Genomic DNA, 19,255 nt, shown 5'->3' on the forward strand with positions numbered 1-19,255 from the left:
TCCAAACTGAATGTCAGAATGGGAAAGAAAGGTGATTTAAGCAATTTTGAGCGTGGCATGGTTGTTGGTGCCAGACGGGCCGGTCTGAGTATTTCACAATCTGCTCAGTTACTGGGATTTTCACGCACAACAATTTCTAGGGTTTACAAAGAATGGTGTGAAAAGGGAAAAACATCCAGTATGCGGTAGTCCTGTGGGCGAAAATGCCTTGTTGATGCTAGAGGTCAGAGGAGAATGGGCAGACTGATTCAAGCTGATAGAAGAGCAACTTTGACTGAAATAACCACTCGTTACAACCGAGGTATGCAGCAAAACATTTGTGAAGCCATAACACGCACAACCTTGAGGCGGGTGGGCTACAACAGCAGAAGACCCCACCGGGTACCACTCATCTCCACTACAAATAGGAAAAAAGAGGCTACAATTTGTAGCTCACCAAAATTGGACAGTTGAAGACTGGAAGAATGTTGCCTGGTCTGATGAGTCTCGAAATCTGTTGAGACATTCAAATGGTAGAGTCAGATTGGCGTAAACAGAATGAGAACATGGATCCATCATGCCTTGTTACCACTGTGCAGGCTGGTGGTGGTGGTGTAATGGTGTGGGGGATGTTTTCTTGGCACACTTTAGGCCCCTTAGTGCCAATTGGGCATCGTTTAAATGCCACGGCCTACCTGAGCATTGTTTCTGACCATGTCCATCCCTTTATGACCACCATGTACCCATCCTCTGATGGCTACTTCCAGCAGGATAATGCACCATGTCACAAAGTTCGAATCATTTCAAATTGGTTTCTTGAACATGACAATGAGTTCATTGTACTGAAATGGCCCCCACAGTCACCAGATCTCAACCCAATAGAGCATTTTTGGGATGTGGTGGAACGGGAGCGTCGTGCCCTGGATGTGCATCCCACAAATCTCCATCAACTGCAAGATGCTATCCTATCAATATGGGCCAACATTTCTAAAGAATTCTTTCAGCACCTTGTTGAATCAATGCCACGTAGAATTAAGGTAGTTCTGAAGGCGAAAGGGGGTCAAACACAGTATTAGTATGGTGTTCCTAATAATCCTTTAGGTGAGTGTACTTCACCAGTACACCTTCACTTCACAAATATATTTCACAAATACACCTTCACCTGACAAATATACTTCACCAGTACACCTTCACCTGACAAATATACTTCACCAGAACACCTTCACCTGACAAATATACTTCACCAGTACACCTTTACCTCACAAATATACTTCACCAGTACACCTTCACCTCACAAATATACTTCATCAGTACATCTCCGCCACAGACAACCGTTGAATAGTGATGTGAGACTGTGAGACCTTGTTGCATGTCATGCGCACGCACGCACAAGCACTCCATTTCCTTCATTTCAACATATTACAGTAGAGCATTTCTCTCCAGAAAAAGAAAGTGGGGGGGGGGGGGGTGGAAAAAAGAACAGTGTCTTTCTTGCTCTCTCCAAATGCCTCCTCTCTTCCAGATCTTGATTGTGAATCGAAGCCCGGGGGAAGATGGAGGACAGAGAGGGGAAGAGAAAGGGATGAAATGACAAGAAGAGAGGGATCCTCGCAAGGGAGTGGAGGAGAGGAATGCATTGCCGCAGGGTACACTCATCTTCAACACACCCCATACAAACCGCATCCATCCCCCCCCCCTACAAACCGCATCCATGCCCCCCCCATACAAACCGCATCCATGCCCCCCCATACAAACCGCATCCATGCCCCCCCCCATATAAACCGCATCCATGCCCCCCCCATACAAACCGCATCCATGCCCCCCCCCATACAAACCGCATCCATGCCCCCCCCCATACAAACCGCATCCATGCCCCCCCCCATATAAACCGCATCCATACCCCCCCCCATATAAACCGCATCCATGTCCCCCCATACAAACCGCATCCATGCCCCCCCCATATAAACCGCATCCATGCCCCCCCCATATAAACCGCATCCATGCCCCCCCCCATATAAACCGCATCCATGCCCCCCCCCCCATACAAACCGCATCCATGCCCCCCCCCATACTATCCTTGTGGGGACAATCAAAGTATTATTATTTTACAGTACTCCCCCCGTGAAGAGACCATCTGCGCGCACACACACACACACACACACACACACACACACACACACACACACACACACACGCGCACACACCTTTGACAGGGTTAGAGGCCTTAAGAGGTTAACGAACACACCAACCGGAGGAGTCTTGTGTTGTTCTACATTTCCGACCAGAAAACCCTCTTCAAGGACAGTTTGTATTTGAACTTCCTAATTGTAGTTTACACACAAGATGAAACACTAGTGGTCGAAACGCACACGTTCAGGTTTACGTCACAAAGGGACTCGCAGTGCACGCGTAGCGTAGACCTGGCAGGTGAGGAAGAGGAGCCGACAGAAGAGGAGGACGATATTGGGAGGGGCGATAGAATAATATGAAGATCGGACAGACAGAAAGAGGCAGAGACACAAACAGAAGAATGATTGGCTTTGATAGACAATGAAAGTCATCAACCTAATTCACCCCACATCTCTCAGCCATTAGCAATCTTTTCCACTGTGTGTGTGTGTGTGTGTGTGTGTGTAGGGGCATTTTCCTAATTGTTTTTAGTTTCCCTGTCATCAGGGTCCAACAATGGTCTATTCTGTTTTACTCTAGCCAAGAGCTCGACACACCCATACCACTCATACACCCACATCACACATACAGTCTGGAATACTGGCTAATGTGCACCTAGTGGGCGAGTGTGCACGCACGCACATGCATGCATGCGTTTATGCGTGCACGTGCGATCCGTGATGTCATCTAACAGCGGTGGAATAAACCTGTCTAGACTTTCATCTTGCCCAGTGGCTCACGGACAATGCAAGATTCAACAGCGCCATCTACTGACTACGAGGAATACTACAGGAGCCTAGTGGACACGGCCATATCCTAGATTGTTCAATCCTAGACGCATCTTAAAAATGAAACGTCCCTACCATCACACAGCCAAGCCAATATGACACCCATGTCAGTGACAACGCGGGTGGGGGTACACGAGGGGCCTCGCCGACTTTTTTTTGTCAGTGTCGTAGCGTTTGGGTCACCTCGTGTGAACGCTCTACGAGAAGCAATCCGCGTCCCTGAAAGGCGTGTGAGACGTGTGAGGTTTCGACGGTGCAGCAAGACACCAAAGCGCCACAACTGACCTACCAAGGTCCTCCACATGACCTACCAAGGTCCTCCACATGACCTACCAAGGTCCTCCACATGACCTACCAAGGTCCTCCACATGACCTACCAAGGTCCTCCACATGACCTACCAAGGTCCTCCACATGACCTACCAAGGTCCTCCACATGATCTACCAAGGTCCTCCACATGACCTCCTGCACACAGCGGTGACCTGAGGACCTATGCCAGTCTAGTTCAAACGTTTAGGCAGGTTGCTTACGGTGTAAACCTTATCAACCCTCTACTCTTAGAAGGGCGCCTCCACCAATAACATAACTGGCGCTACACATTGAAGTAATTACTTTTTTTCGTTGACCAAAGCAAGATATTACCTAATAAAAAAAAAAAAATACCTTAGCCTTTATATTTATACCGGGGCTGATTTATCGGATAGTAATGTGGCCTTTCCTAAAACAATTATTTCAGCGATACATGTCGCTGAGTATCAAACACTGTACGTTTACATTTTAAATGTGGTCAGATGGGATCAAAGGGGGGAACCAGTTCATGGAACACCCCAAAACAGCAAGGGGCGCGGTGTTGGACTCACTTACACAGAGGGGACCTAGTGCCTGTCAGCATTCCTGATTTTTGTCATCGTTGTATAACCTGTGTAATATTGTCATTATCCCAGAACCACCATTCTTTTCCCAACATGGCCCCACATCATCATCAATTGACGTGATGATCCGTGGCCAGTTCATTGACCTTCAGCCGAAAAATATGGAGCTGTAAGGTATTTTTGCAGTTAATTTGGCCACATGGATGTGGATTTCAACAAACTGCGTTTATTTAGCACAGCTGTAGCGATGCGCTTTTTTTATACCAACCTATCGCAGAACCATTCATTTATTAGCTTGGCACTGCGAAGTCCATTACTTCTCTGAAGAGTAGGAACTAAGACATTTGAGAAGGCTCGATAACCATGGCCTAGGGTGGCAAAAATCTCATTACATCTTTTTTCCCAGTTGATGAATCTAACCACTGCCGCAGTTAAGCTGACAACAAAGAAAAGGCCCTTATTTCTCGACCTTGAGAGAAAAGGACTCCCTCGACACGACTAAAGGGTTTCTCACATAGACGTTATCAATTTCAGAACCTCCCGAAGGATGACCTTTCTTTGTGTGACAACAGTCAGAGGAAGTCAATGTCGACACAAGTTCTCAACAAAACACTTGAGATGAGTAGAAACAAACCGTGCCCCAGGGTCAGGATGAACAGGAAGAGAGAAAGATAAAATGAGCGTCCTTAAGAAGTAGGAAAGATAGTCTCATTGTGTAGGGATTTGATATGAGGTGTGGAGTTGGAATCCAGACGACCTACTCCTGCCAATATATGTCCACGCAGGAAGACTAATCGGTCTAGTTCAAGCAAAAACGGCAGACGGACCCAGCCAGCCTTTCCCCCTTCAGGCCAACCGCTCGCATTTGTTGGGGAGGAGACGAGAACATTTCATCACGGTATAAAGTATCTTTGACAGAATGGCCTGGGGACGCCTGCGGAGTCAAGTCCTCCCGTTGATGTCCTGTAGAGTCATAGGGTGTGTTATGCTCTCTCCTGCCCTCCTGTGGCCGACACTGACGTTGCATCAACGACTAAATGATGTCAGGATGACATTGGCAAAATGACACCGCACCAACACAGAGCATTAGAATGCCTCGGACAGCCCCGCCCTCTTCGGTGTTGAGAGCGTCACACTATATTATTCCACTCGGTACTCAGGACTGAGGTTAGCGATGCGGTAAAAACCTCCTAAAACTTCTGGAGAGGTTCCATTCTTCTTGTGCCTGGTGTATTTGTCCACAGGTGGGTTGGCATCACTGCTGCTGGTCACTGAACTGCCCTCCATTAGACCAGAAGGTCAGAATTGGTTTTGTGTTTATCGAAACTGCTCCCTCCGACAACTTTGTGGTAGTGAACCAAGTTGAAGCGGGCCGGCTCAGCAGAAGAGGACTGAGTCGGAGATCGCAGAGAAAGAAACCTTTCCGAAATATCTTCGGATACACAAACGGAAATGTTACGACACTGTTCACATAGCCTCTCGATAATGACACTGCATATGTTGATTTGGTTAAAGGATTTTTATTACGAATGAACAAACGGCAACGGATAAAACTTTGTATACTTAACTGTCCCAACCTAGAATTCGGGGGGGGGCACTGACAGTCATTTTTGCAATAAGGCTCCCTAACAGTCATTCGGCAGGCTAGTCACTTCCATTCACCTGACGTGTGACAGCGCTCCCAGGGCCACAGCATGACCCGGCCAGTCGGTGTCACTAATACATGGAACACTGTTCCAGGGGTCGTGAGATGTAGTAAGGACAGGTCCTACATTAGTGGTTCTCCAGCTCCAGCCCTTCGGACTCAAGGTTTTATAATTCTACCCGGCCCCCAAGGTCTACATCGGTCCGGACTTGGAGGGCTAGAATGACAACGAGCATCCTGGGTCCCCGGGCCTGGAGTTGAGAACCACTGGACAACCTCACATTGTCAAAGCCAAATACTGCATCAGCGACATCACAAGGGGTCGGTCACACACACACACACACACACACACACACACACACACACACACACACACACACACACATTTAGGGGGGGTGAGTGGCTGAGGGAACAGTTCCTTTAGTGTTTACAACATGGTTGTGAATGATGGCTGGGGCATTAGTCGCCAAGCCAGAACATTAAGACAACCTCCAAGACCCGACAACAATCCACCGCACCTTGGGACCCAAGGGGGGGGGGGGGGGGGGGGGGGTTCAGTCTTGTGTGCCCCCCACCAACCCATACAATGTTCCATGCAGAAGTGTCCTCTTTGTCAAGCTTCAGAAAGTCCCTCTTCTTCCCACGGTCATATCTTGCGGGCGCGTGATGGTCGCCGTAGTCTGGGTGCGTCAGGGTTGCCATGGTTTCTTGTCTCTTCCGCGCTGGTCAGGCTTGTGTTTGAATCGACACTTTTCACCGTAGAGACAGCCGGTGGTTCTCCAGAAGAAGCACTCGTCACCGTTTATGGGAGCCATCCTCCTGGGTCGGGGGGGGGGAGAAAACATGACAACACACCCAAAACATTTATCAGTGCCTGATCCTTTGCGTCAAACGTTGATACGAACAGATCTGCCACGCGTTTCCAATAACCACCACACTAACCCGTCACAAATTCTACCGTTCATAACGGACAGTTGACCTTTTGACTGACGGATGCCCTTACCCCGTGGAGGAGCTCTGGGAGGTGTTCAGGCCTACGGAGCCTATCCTCTGAGGAGGAGGTGGGGTCCTCTGTATCCAGCGGTCGGGGTACCTGATCACCAAACGGGTGTTCTCAAGCTCCACCCCCTGGCCAGGAGGACAAACACCAGATGGGGTGAAACGGGGGGGGGGGGGGGGCAGTTCATGGAGAACCCTGTAGGATCCTGCCTCTAAACTATTTCACAACTCGTCTCCTCCGCCCTTACCGAACAAGAATGGACTAGCGAGGCCAGGGAGGTTTAGTAGCGCGAGTGTCTAACGCCAGTTTAAGGAGATTACAAGTCAATGCAAACAGACAGACGGACCAGTGAGAGAAGACGTTAGGCCCTTGGACACATTTTGTAGAAAATAGACATTCAATTAAAACATGAACTGCGGACGTCTTCTAGTCACCCTTTGCTTGTATTGACGCTAGCAGTACAGAGAAAACACACATCACACATAGCACATTCAACTGATAGCGCGGTCCCAGAAATTCCCAAAAAACAAAAAAAACGACCAGCGAAGACGGGGCGAGCCACGGACGCGCTTTAAGATTCCTGCCGCCACTCACATGCAGCCTCTCCAAGGCACGAGCGGCCATACTGGCGTTCTTGAAGTTGACGAAGGCGCAGAATCTCTGGTGCAGAACCCGGACACTCTCCACCTCCCCACACCTGTAGGGCCGAATCAGAACGGAGAGACGGACGATTCTTAATCCGGACACCGAAGACCAGAGTCACACGGAGAAGGAGTCAAATGGAAAGCAGCAGAATCGGGAAATACCCCGGCCATTGTTAATGCTAGTTGATTATGAGGATGCTACACACTGTAAGAAAATCAGAATGAGAGAGCGAGACTGAGAAAGTGTAACCGGAGCTGCAAACAGCCCTCATTTGGACCAAGTTTGCTAGTTCCTTCCTTTTATATTTGAGGGCCTGGTGCCAGACTTATCTTCTCACCCCCCTCTTTGTGTTTTCACACATTTCACACAAGTAACGCTCATCATACGCTAATTCGATTTGGCACCAGGCTTGTGTGTCACTTGTTTGCTACTGGCAATTGTGCCTAGCCATGCCCTGCATCGAAATAATTTCAGGCTGTAATGAACTACAGTCAAAGAAATTATGGTTTACATCAAAACAAATGAATGCTGCTTTCAGAAGCGAAAACAAAATCTGTATATTTGAAGATGCCTTGATTATTTCACTTCTCGGCTGTTATCTTGGCTGTTAAACTTTTACCAGCCAATAATTCCCTATCAGAGGGGTTACGAAGTCAAAACTTTGACCCCAGCTCACAACATGATTTCAGATGCACTGACTTACGGGAACTTTGGTGCCCTGTGACATGGAAGGAGCCATTCTAAAGTGCAGCTGTGCTACAGGCACGACGCAAAGTCAACGCCGTGTGCGCGGGTGAATCAGTCTCTGGCTTCAACATCAACATCTGACCATTACCATAATAACTTGTTGCCAGTCAGTGACTGCCAGGACGTTTTAATGCTTTGACGCTCCGCTCCTCTCCAACAAACCTACAAGCTGTGCGGACAGGGCCATGTGATGCTGAGATAGCCCAGCCTGGGTGATGCCAGAACCTGGAGAGTAACAAACGCCTGCTGCTCTATGAAAGCAGTCGCGCGATTGTGTTTCCTTTATGTGGTGTTCCCGCCTTTCCATGATAATCCTTTTAGAAATTGGGAGTTGGGGCCAGTGGTTTGCGGCAGGTGACTGTCCTGCTCTATGTTCTGGAGAATTCAGGAGTTTAAGTTATTCACCATGCCTGCATATTCCCCTGGTAATGACTGTTAAGTTCAATTTTGTTTTTCTATGGCCCTCCACTGTCCACCCACCTACAGACAGTCTTTTTGTTTTTACATTGTTTATGAATGTTCTCTACTGTGTACAATATTCTTTGGTTTGCTACAGATGGGGTTTGTCTAAATATCCAACTTTCCTATTCCACCTGTACAACATGCAGATTAGTTTTTTGCGACCATTGTCTTTTAAAACGTTCCATACAAGCTTAACAATTCCGGAAAACTAAATACAACACATAATTCAGACGAGCAATAATTATTCACGGGCAGTAAGGCAAAACCCCTAGCACAGCACTTTGGCCAGACCACTGACACGGAAGGTGTATACCCACTGACAATGTTGATTTCCTGGTAACTAACCCTAAACCAGGGCAAAACCAGGGCAAACCGTGTTTTGGACAATCTGGCCTAGATGATCACCAGCCTCGACCAGACTTCATCTTTCACTACTCTAACCACGCGCCCTGTATTCACCCTGGCGGGCGCATTTTTGGATGTCAGCCAGGCCACTGTGTGGAGCCTCATTCACACCCCAGCTTATTTTCTGACAGCTTGGATGTGTTTTTTCTTGAAAGTAGGTCTCAGCAAAAAAAAAGAAGAAAAAAAGAAATATAGGTATATAGGTAGAGAGGTCTAAGTAAGGCAGGCAAGCGGTACGTTTTGAAGAGGTCCCATATGTGCTCCTCCGTAAGGTCCGCCGTGACGTTGCCCACCCAGAGAGATGGACAGGGGGCCCTGAGGACAGAAATGTGCGTGCTCAGTGAATCTGGAGTAAGGGTGGCTTGTGTGGGCGATATACAACCCAGCGTAACACAGACACGAGGACGGAGGGACGCCGTGTGACTGAGGAACTAGCACGGCACCTTTGTCGACCTCAGAGCTCCAACTCGGGACGAAAAGTCACAAATGTATCTGGCCAGGGATATTACTACGGCAACAGTTTCTCTGGGGCGGCGGGGGCACTCAGTACTCACCCAGAGGAGTCCTGAGGGGAGGGGTCCACCGCTGGAGAAGAAACAGAGACAAGGTCATTAACTCGTGTAAAAAGGTTTTGTCTTGGGACAGAACCTCACAGCAGTGCCTGGGTGAAGAGCAAATGTGTGTGTGTGTGTGTGTGTTTGCTACCAGCACTGACAGGGCATCTCAGCGTGTCGTCGTACCTTTGTCAGCATCGAGGGAGGCGAGAGCCCCCTCCACCGTGGTAAACTTCTCCAGCAGGAGCACGCTCTGCTCCTCCTCAAAACCCAGGTCCTACAAGGAGGAGAGAAAAGAAGCAGGAAGGAGACGGACAAATGACAAGAAAGAACCGCCCCAACCCCTCCCCCCGGCCCGATCGCTGACCTCTAACCCCACTGACCATGAGCTGCAGGACCTGGCAGTTGAAGAGCTCAGCGGAAGCCTCCTCACAGCCCGGGTCCAGGCTAAGCACCTGCTGCATGGCCTTCTGGGCCTCACCGTACCTCTGGGGGGGACACAAGACAGTGGGGGGGAGGGGGCAGAGGAGAGTTGGGGAGGGATGAGGAGAAGGTAAAACCCTGATTACAGACGCGACGGCGTGCGTTCACAGGAGGGACCGGGGTAGCTGACCTTCAACCCCATCAGCGCGCTCCCTTTACGGAAGTGTCCCTTCGGCCAGTCAGGGGCAAGCTGGATGGACGTCTGAGCATCTGACAGGGCAGACTGGTAGAGCTCCAGACACCAGTAGCAGTATGAACGATTCCCAAAAAACCTAACAGGAAAGAGAAAGAGAGCGAGAGAGAGAGAGAAAGAGAAAGAGAAAGAGAGAGAGAATTTTGTTGATAATTGTATGAACTTTTTATGATTATTGTTGCATTGTAAAATTGAATTGAAAGAGAGACGGAGAGAGAGAGAAAGAGCGCTGAAAAGGAAACGTGGTGTTACAGAGTCAAAGGACAGAGGTGTACCTGTGGTCGTTGGGGTCACAAAAGATGGCCTCAGAGAACATGTCCACAGCCTGGTTGTATTGGCCCTGCTTGAACAGCTGAATGCCCTTCTCTGGAGAGCACAGAAAAAGGTTCCAGCCAAGGTCATTCCTACGCATCGACATGCTGAGGCCAAACCGTTACTGGACTGAGGCTGTGACACAGTGTCGCTACCCACAGCTACTTCGGCGAGGTCCAGTTCCACCTACCTGTTAGCGAGGCTCCCCTTATCTTCTCAGAATCTGAGCTCTCCGCCTGAAATCATACAACTCAGTTAGGTGGACGCAAGTGTGCTCACACACACACACACATACACACACACAAACGCGGCGTCTCGCTCACCTTGCTCGTCCTGGCCTCGTTCTCCTTGTTCTCCCTGGAGGCGTGGCCTGCTCTGCTCCGAGCTTTCGGTCTGATGTGACTGGCTGCGTTGGCCACAAACGCACTGCTGACGTCCCACTCTGGCTCCTGGGGAGTAACCATGACAACATCAAAGGGACTTAAGGAAATCAAAAAGGGCCCCTGTCGCGTGCAGGTCTCTCTGGTGTCGCCTCCTTCCTCCCTCACCTCCTCCGGGGTCCGACCTGGGGCCTGGTTGTTCTCCTTGTTCCCAGACGCAGCCAGAGGAGGCAGAGCCATGTTCCTGGGAGGAGGCGCAATATGATCCACCTCCCTCTGCTCCTCCTCCTCCTCTTCACTTTCGCTCTCGGACTCCGAACCCACTCCTTCATCCCGGTGCTGCCTGGCGTCTCCGCTCTTCTCCCTCAGTAGTTTCCGCCGTTCTCTCTGGCGCTGTGGAGAGGGAACAGCCGGGTAACCACGGTGATTGGAATGAGGACGAGTGAGGCATAGGATAACGGGAGGGCGGCTGTCAACAAAGAAACATCACTGGGCCCTTCTTCCACTGACGCGCTGTAAGTTGTGCACGTGTGTGTGTGTGTGTGGATCGGTGCCTGGGAATTTGTGCGTACGTAAGGGCAATCTCACTGGGCCGAGTGGCGAAACTCAGGGGAATGACGTGTCCTGCCACTGGGACTTAGCACTTACAAAATGACAGACTGGTACAATGGAGGCGCCACAACAACCAACTGAAAAACTTTGCAAAAGGTCACACCCCTCAGAGCTTTTCGCCTAAAGTCAGGATATAACATACATTATACTTAATTATATTTAACATAGCATTACTGCATGCTTAGAATTAACATACATTATACTTGTAAATTTGACTTAATGCACATTTAGCATTTCCATTTGTACTGCATTTGCCTTCATTACACATCTATACTTTCCGCTTGAAACACACAATATTTTTGTCAATGTTGGATGTGTTTGGACAGGGTTACGGCTGGTTTATCTGCCCTCTTCTATTTGCACTTCTGTTTAGATGTGAACTGCATTTCATTGTACTGTACTTGTTCAATGACAAAGTAGAATCTAATCTGAACTTGGTACATCTGTCGGTTTCCTCACAAGGAAACTTAAGTTGTAACGCTAAAGGCCCCGACACGCAACTCTCCTCCATCTCCCTGTGCTCCACTCACCTTCCTCTTGGCCCTACGTCTCTCTGCTCTTCTCCTGATCTTCTCCTCCTCGCTCAACTCCTCCTCGCCAGTCAGGGCCTTTCCACCAGGAGCTGGATTTTCTCGTCCTCCACAGTCCATGTCCTGTGGCTCACCCGACCCATCTAAAAACCCACAAGGAGAGAGTGACCTGTTCAATCAGGCTGTTACAGTAACAGCCCGTGCACATATCCCATCAGGCTGTTACAGTAACAGCCCGTGCACATATGCCACCAGGCTGGTACAGTAACAGCCCGTGCACGTATGCAATCAGGCTGGTACAGTAACAGCCCGTGCACATATGCCATCAGGCTGGTACAGTAACAGCCCGTGCACGTATGCAATCAGGCTGGTACAGTAACAGCCCGTGCACATATGCCATTAGGCTGGTACAGTAACAGCCCGTGCACATATGCCATCAGGCTGGTACAGTAACAGCCCGTGCACATATGCCATCAGGCTGTTACAGTAACAGCCCGTGCACATATGCCATCAGGCTGTTACAGGTTGGGTGCACCTTGGTTAAAATATTTGGGACAGAGTGTCTACAATTACTTTTTCAAACCCAAATATAGTTTCACTTTACTGATAGTATGTCAATACAGAGCTACAATGCCTGACTCAATAGAGAAAAACATGGAGTTTGTCAGAAAGCAATGGAAAGGCGAAAAGGGGGAAAGGGCAAAGGGCATTCCTCATTTCCATGCACCTTGGTCGGCCGGAGAGGTGGTGACAGTCCAAACAGATGTTCAGAGATGAAAGACTTGCGGTCCAAATGTCACCGTAGCCCCAACCACCCTACCGCCCACATGGACCCTGGGCAAAAGTAGGGCTCTACAAAGTGAATAGGACGTCATCTGTGACTCAGGAGAATATATATACCCAGAAATAGAATTGCGAACTGGCCAATCAGCAAGCCTGCAGCCTGGGTCTAAGGAATGAAGGAAACCTGATCCGCCTGGCTTCCGCAGCTAGACTCAAACTCACCCAGAGAGGAGGACCGCATGAGACCAGGAAGGAACAGAGAGGAGGACCGCATGAGACCAGGAAGGAACAGAGGAGGACCACATGAGACCAGGAAGGAACAGAGAGGAGGACCGCATGAGACCAGGAAGGAACAGAGAGGAGGACCGCATGAGACCAGGAAGGAACAGAGAGGAGGACCGCATGAGACCAGGAAGGAACAGAGAGGAGGACCGCATGAGACCAGGAAGGAACAGAGAGGAGGACCGCATGAGACCAGGAAGGAACAGAGAGGAGGACCGCATGAGACCAGGAAGGAACAGAGGAGGACCGCATGAGACCAGGAAGGAACAGAGGAGGACCGCATGAGACCAGGAAGGAACCGAGGAGGACCGCATGAGACCAGGAAGGAACAGAGAGGAGGACCGCATGAGACCAGGAAGGAACAGAGAGGAAGTGAAAGGGGAAACTAATGTGCATGTCATAAATGTCATATTACCCCCATAATCCTCGTCAACTGATCCCATTAAGCCCTACACATAATCATCTCTCAATTAAGGCAAGCCATGTCTATTTCTAGGTCCGGTACGCTACCAAATAACCTTTAACCAGCCATAACCCTGACCGCAAACCAGCCATAACCCTGGCCGCAAACCAGCCATAACCCTGGCCGCAAACCAGCCATAACCCTGGCCGCAAACCAGCCATAACCCTGGCCGCAAACCAGCCATAACCCTGGCCGCAAACCAGCCATAACCCTGGCCGCAAACCAGCCATAACCCTGTCCAAACACATCCAACATTGACGAAAACATTCTCATGGCACCTTAGCTTGGCGCCACTCCATCTTAAGGAAGTAACAGTTCTAAAGTAAGTGTGTGAAGGAGGATGTAATCACACCAGGACGTTGGCTTCACGCCGGGCTGGACAGCTAGGCCCTCATGCTATTGTTTGCTCGGACTCGCTCACACTGTTCAGTTGGGTAAAATGTATCTGATACTGAAACAGAAATTAATAGAGGACTCATTCCCAACTGGTTAGACGACATAATTTCGGTCCTACGCAATACATTGTTTCAACCGTACCACCTGTAAAGTTGGTTTACCCTCTGAACAACTGCTCCCAGATAACCGCCCATTCCCCGATCCGCAGTCACAAGACAAGGGCAGGCCATTATGAAACTGAAGTACATACTGAAAATCTCACGTTACCATTCAAAACATGTCAGCGCTGTACGCTAATCCATTGGTCAAAATGTTAGAAGTTATATTCCCACTGCTTAGTGTTGTCATCAAACATCACTGATTACACATTAGAACAAAACAACAACCAATTCAGCCTGACATAAATCGGTTTATTATTGTGAAGTTGTTCTCGTCGGCTGTTCCTCAGACTGTGGCAGGAATCCACATCATTTGGATGCCAAGACTACAGGCCACGGGTTCTCACCCAATACGCAGTTAACTGTGCACTGTTTTGAGACAAAAAGCCATAACGTTTGAAGCCTTTGTTATGGTTTACCAACAGTTAACATTTCCTATTAGTTTGGTTATGATGGAGTTGGGCCAGATTGTCAGAGCATTAATATAGTGGGGGACACTATATTAATACCCCAGCCACTCCAAACCAACTGGAAGAGTTTTGAGATGTACGGGTGGCAATGGAAGCAATTATACACAGACACCAATGGCAAACAGGCAATAATAATGATAAGAAACCATTTCCACTGTTAACAGCTGCTACGGAAACAATGAGAAATGCACAAATATCATGATCAAATAACATCTCTTTCTGTCCCTCGGATTGTGGTAGATCACATACTCCCTCCCTCCCTCCCGCCCGCTCGCTCGCTCATTTCTCTCTTCCCCTCTGCATCGCTCTGTCTTTGGGGAAGAGGAAATGAAACAGTGGCAGCGTGCCTGTGGTTTTGTTGTTACAAAGAGAAAGAGTCATCACCCCCCACATAAGATAGGTTTCTGTGATCATTGTGTTATACATAAATACACCGATATTCTATTCACTTCATCATACTTCTGTTATACTCTACAACATTCTATTATGTTCTGTTTTACACTGTACACACCTATTCAATTCTGTTTTTCCTTTACCACTAAACACAATTCAAATATTCTATAATACACTACTGTATTCTATGCCATTCTGTTCATCCCATTGCCAGACTTCAAAAGACAAGCATGTGTGCCTATCTTTTCTGACACATCCATGACTGGTGAGTGACAACCAGAGGACCTCTCAGCAGCTAAAAGACTGAGGACAATACAAATGCATGCCGCTAAACGTCATCCCTTCTGCTTACCAATGCAATGCGCCTTATTCTTCATATTGGGCACAACTTTGGGTCAGAGCGCATAGGGGGCCTAGGGCGTCATTTGGAACAAGTTAAGTTCCTAGATTTGATTGTAAAACAGCCACAGTGTCATCAGTGTGTGCAAGATGAGGACTGCAATCAAGTACATCTCATTTGTATACCTACCACAAATAGAACTGTCAGACTACACTGGGTACTTCGTGACAAGGCCAGATTGTCTGGTTTCAGACTAGTATTCTGATGGCCATCAAAGCTGTTCAACTCTAATCTTGGATATTGCAGAACTAATGTCATTGGTCAGATGCTTGGTTTGATATAGGGTTCACAGGATCTTCTGTCAGTAGTATTCATGCAATGATTCCGTTAATTCCCAGATGCCCGAATATTTTCAAAATGCAAATACAAGTACATCCAGTCTTCCGGAAGTTTGTTTATCAACTCTGTTGTTTCCTTCCAACTGTTGATCACATTCATACAGAGGTTATCAGGAACAATCAAACAGTTATCCTGTAGCAGACCAGTTGCACAGCCTAGAGCTCTGCTACTTTACAATCTGTTACCGTGGCAGAGTACTCTGACAACATGACTTCTATTCACAGTTGCAACACCTTACATCATCCCATTCCTTCAACATACCCAGACTGCAGGCACACTTCCGATGTGACAACACAATTTGCAATATCTACACCGCAAAGGCTTATTCACATGAGCTCTCACTGCATACATGTCACCTAGCGTCACCTGTGTTAACAACTAACCACTCTTGCCCTGTTTAAACTTAGGAGGACATGAGGTCTTGGCCCACACCTCCACAACTTGTACTTCTTAATATGTTCCCCCGGCACAGCCAGAAGAGGACTGGTCACCCCTCTGAGCCTGGTTCCTCTCTAGGTTTCTCCCTAAATTTCAGCCTTCTGAGGGAGTTCTTCCTAGCCAGTGAAATTCAACACTGCTGTTGTTTGCTCCTTGGGGTTACAAGCTGGGTGTTTTGTAAAAGCACTTGGTGACAACTGCTGATGTGGAAGGGCTTTGTAAATACATTTGATTGATTCTAATGCCACAAGCACACCTACAGCATCATTGCGTTTTGGTACAACAGAAGCACAGCAAAGCATAGCAGGGCTGCTCAATCCTGGAGAACTACCATCCGGGAGGTTCTCTCTTCAACCCCAGTTGTGACTAACCAGACTTTTTCCCCCCATCCAGCTCATTCTCAGAATCAGGTGTGTAAAATTAGGGTTGGATAGAAAAGCTACAGGATGGTAGATCTCGAGGAACAAGACTCAGCAGCCCTGGTGTAGAGCATGGTTCTTGCAATGCCAGGGTTACAGGTTTCTGACTCCACATGGGGAACAGGATAAAAAAATATCAACTGTACATTTATTTCCAATGGAACACAGCGTTTGCCTTGAAGTACTGTGTTGCCAAGGCAGCTACAGAGCATTTGACTTACCCATTAAATTGCAAGGCAAAAGCCTCAACGTAAATTGTAGCCAGAGCAAATGTTGTACATACCCAGATAAGATATGGAAACCATTCTGTGTGATGCCTCTCTGGGTATAACCAAGGCATAAAAACAACGAGCCTCAGTGTATCCACAGCAGCGCCATATACCTTTTATCTGTGCTTCTGCCCAAAATAAATCCAACTCTCCACATTAAATTCAGATTACCTAGCCAGTGTTTACATCTGCTTCCATCTTTCAACACACAGGGGGAAAAAAAAAAAAAGTGCCTCTGACCGGTTTCACTTAAAATGGGTGTCCAAGAAATACATAATCATCAGTGAATCATGTTCCCACAAGGAACCTCAGTTCTTTTGGCAACCCCTGCTCTTTATCCTCCTTTTCTTTTGTCATCCGCCTCCTATTTTCAGCCACTTCACTCCACCATGCACCTACAGTTCCTGACGCCTTCTGAGCAGGAACTCAATCTGCCCCACCCAGGGAAGAACTGGCGTTTGGAAAACTTTAGAAGGCCGATCAGAAATTAAAAACGTTCCAAACTCTGTCTCTTTCTCAATTAATAGACAAATATGGGTTGTATACATGTTGGTCGGACATTGATACGTTTTGCCTACTCCACACATAAAGCTATTGTTTCCAGGCAGGGTACACAGTGCTGCTCACTCCCATTGTCGCACAACAGCATTTTAAAAGATCGTTAAGAAATGCCAATTCTTCGGGAAAGTGTGTGCACATTTACACAGCTATATTGGATGCAGTTTTTGAACAATTTGTAGTTAGGACGGCCCAAACATAAATGCTTGCTCATTTGCTTTCTTGAGCAGTTCATCAGTTACCGCTCATTGAGTGCCAGTGATATGAGGTAGTTTTAGCAGCACAGGGAAGCCTGAGAGGTGAGGCCTGTAGCTGGACCTCTCTCAATAGCCTGGGGGTGATGTTAGGGACCGAACATGTGAAACACTGTTGCACACGTGATTGTAAGCCACTTTGTTCATTGTTGGTCTAGCAGAGAGCACCTTGAGAAATGCATAATCGTGATTGTTTGGAGAAGGTAGGCCTTGGCTGGCACACACTCCTCTTTGGCCTTGGCCGAGAATAGCTTCTGTTCTCTGGGGCCAGATGTGGGGCCGTCTCTTGAACACAACACTGATTAAACTAAGAGCATTCTAAATATAAGACTGTGATGATTTGTTGATTACTGGAGTCAGGTGTGTTAGCTTGCTCTCCGAAAGAGTGAACGCGAGCCTGTCCAGCAGGGAATGGAATAGCCAGTTCTTAGCAAAAAGGAATTGACTTAGAATCTCAGACTTAAAGCGGAATCTTAGACTGGGTTAACTGCATAGACCACCAGTGGAATTCGTCATCAATGTTCTCGTATGTTTTCGAGGGACATAAAGGTTCCTTTGCAAAAGTTCTGTGTTCCACACACGCAGCGCTCAGGCAAACAGGACTCTGTCCTCTGAGCTGTAGTATTCCGAACAGCACCGTGTCTGGCAATATGAAAAACAAGTCTCAGATTCCGACGACGCCTATAGGCATGTACGCACTGGCAGATAAAGCCTGAGTCATAAACAATAGCATATAAAAATAAAGTAGCTACTATGCTTGTGACATTGACAGCAAAAGCTAGGGAGCAAGCAAACCTTCCAAGGCTACAGTTCATAACGTAGGTTACATGTTTTACATGAAAAACAATATCTTGCCCGTTTTTAGCACAAAATCCCATTCGTGTACTTCGTTTTTTATAACTTGTTGCTTGTTTTAGCGACCCGTCAGCTACTACACTCGATTAGCCCCAAACATCTGTGTCATGTTAAACGTGTCCCGTGATTGAGCTACATATGTTCAGATAAGCTACTTGTTTAGTTCAAACTTTATTGTAAAGGTGCTGTGACTTTTACTCACCGCCTCCAATGCCCAGCAGTCGGCAAATGCCTCTTGTGAACTTCATCACTTCGACCATCCAGCATTATCAACAGGAATATAAATATTTTTGGAAACTAGCCTATCACTTTAAAAGTGCTTAAAATAATCAAATAGTAGGCTATTGCCAACGGTTAGACCATCGCCTGAATCGATCTTCGTTGTCCCTTCAACTGACTTTATCTGTACAGATTCCTGAATGCGGTCCAGCTAACTGATCAATGACAATGTATCCACATTTCGGAAATGATCAAGCTATCCGTCCGACCGAAATTTTGGCGAGCTACTACACAATGTTTTACGATCTCTCTCTGATTTACAAAAGCTCAGTTGATAAAAAGGTGGGAAGTGGAAATGTATCACCATGAGATAGATGCCTGTTATATCGTTTACATGCTTTTAACTGGTTGATAGACGATTGTCTGATGGCTAAAAAATCGACATTAAACTAAAACTGATCTGTCAGATTAGGTACAAATGATCTTGATACAACATAGGCTATTAGTATATTGCACAAAACAGAAGGTAACTAGATTGTTATTAAGCCAGTTTTCTAAGTAGATGATATGCGAGAACATTATGAGAGAAGTCAGAGCTCAAGGATCATAGACAAGTTTTCCACTAATTACCAATTGAAGGACCGTTCCAATTTATTTTTCCTGTGTACGTGGAAAACATAGAGAATGCTAGAAAAATAATAATGATAACTACAGAAGATTATTGTTTGGGAAAAGTCACATAATTGCTTACAATTATAATTAATTGGCTGATCCCTTCAATAAA

At 47.4% G+C, this 19,255-nt stretch overlaps 1 protein-coding gene across 1 annotated transcript; it reads right to left on the bottom strand.

Moving 5' to 3' along the window:
• Positions 1–5,311: 5,311 nt before the first annotated feature.
• Positions 5,312–19,035, bottom strand: LOC105012082 (hsp70-Hsp90 organizing protein 3). The gene is made up of 14 exons (XM_010872698.5): positions 18,455–19,035; positions 11,776–11,918; positions 10,802–11,026; positions 10,577–10,702; positions 10,444–10,489; positions 10,217–10,307; positions 9,879–10,020; positions 9,649–9,753; positions 9,452–9,542; positions 9,266–9,296; positions 8,949–9,026; positions 7,047–7,149; positions 6,456–6,580; positions 5,312–6,271 (listed from the first exon to the last, which is right to left on the bottom strand). The coding sequence occupies exons 1-14, from the start codon at positions 18,510–18,512 to the stop codon at positions 6,142–6,144; spliced, it is 1,494 nt and encodes a 497-aa protein (XP_010871000.2). The 5' UTR covers positions 18,513–19,035; the 3' UTR covers positions 5,312–6,141.
• Between the last annotated feature and the right edge of the window lie 220 nt (positions 19,036–19,255).

Source organism: Esox lucius, chromosome 9, assembly GCF_011004845.1.
Source record: "Esox lucius isolate fEsoLuc1 chromosome 9, fEsoLuc1.pri, whole genome shotgun sequence".
NCBI classification, from domain to species: Eukaryota; Metazoa; Chordata; class Actinopteri; order Esociformes; family Esocidae; genus Esox; species Esox lucius.

Excerpts from the sequence above, each read along its gene's own strand:
- LOC105012082 (XM_010872698.5), bottom strand. The coding sequence starts at position 18,512 with ATGGTCGAAGTGATGAAGTTCACAAGAGGCATTTGCCGACTGCTGGGC. Across the intron at positions 10,703-10,801 it reads CAGGTCGGACCCCGGAGGAG|GAGCCAGAGTGGGACGTCAG; the intron begins GTGAGGGAGGAA and ends GTTACTCCCCAG. Across the intron at positions 7,150-8,948 it reads ATATGGGACCTCTTCAAAAC|GTGTGGGGAGGTGGAGAGTG; the intron begins GTACCGCTTGCC and ends TCGGCCCTACAG.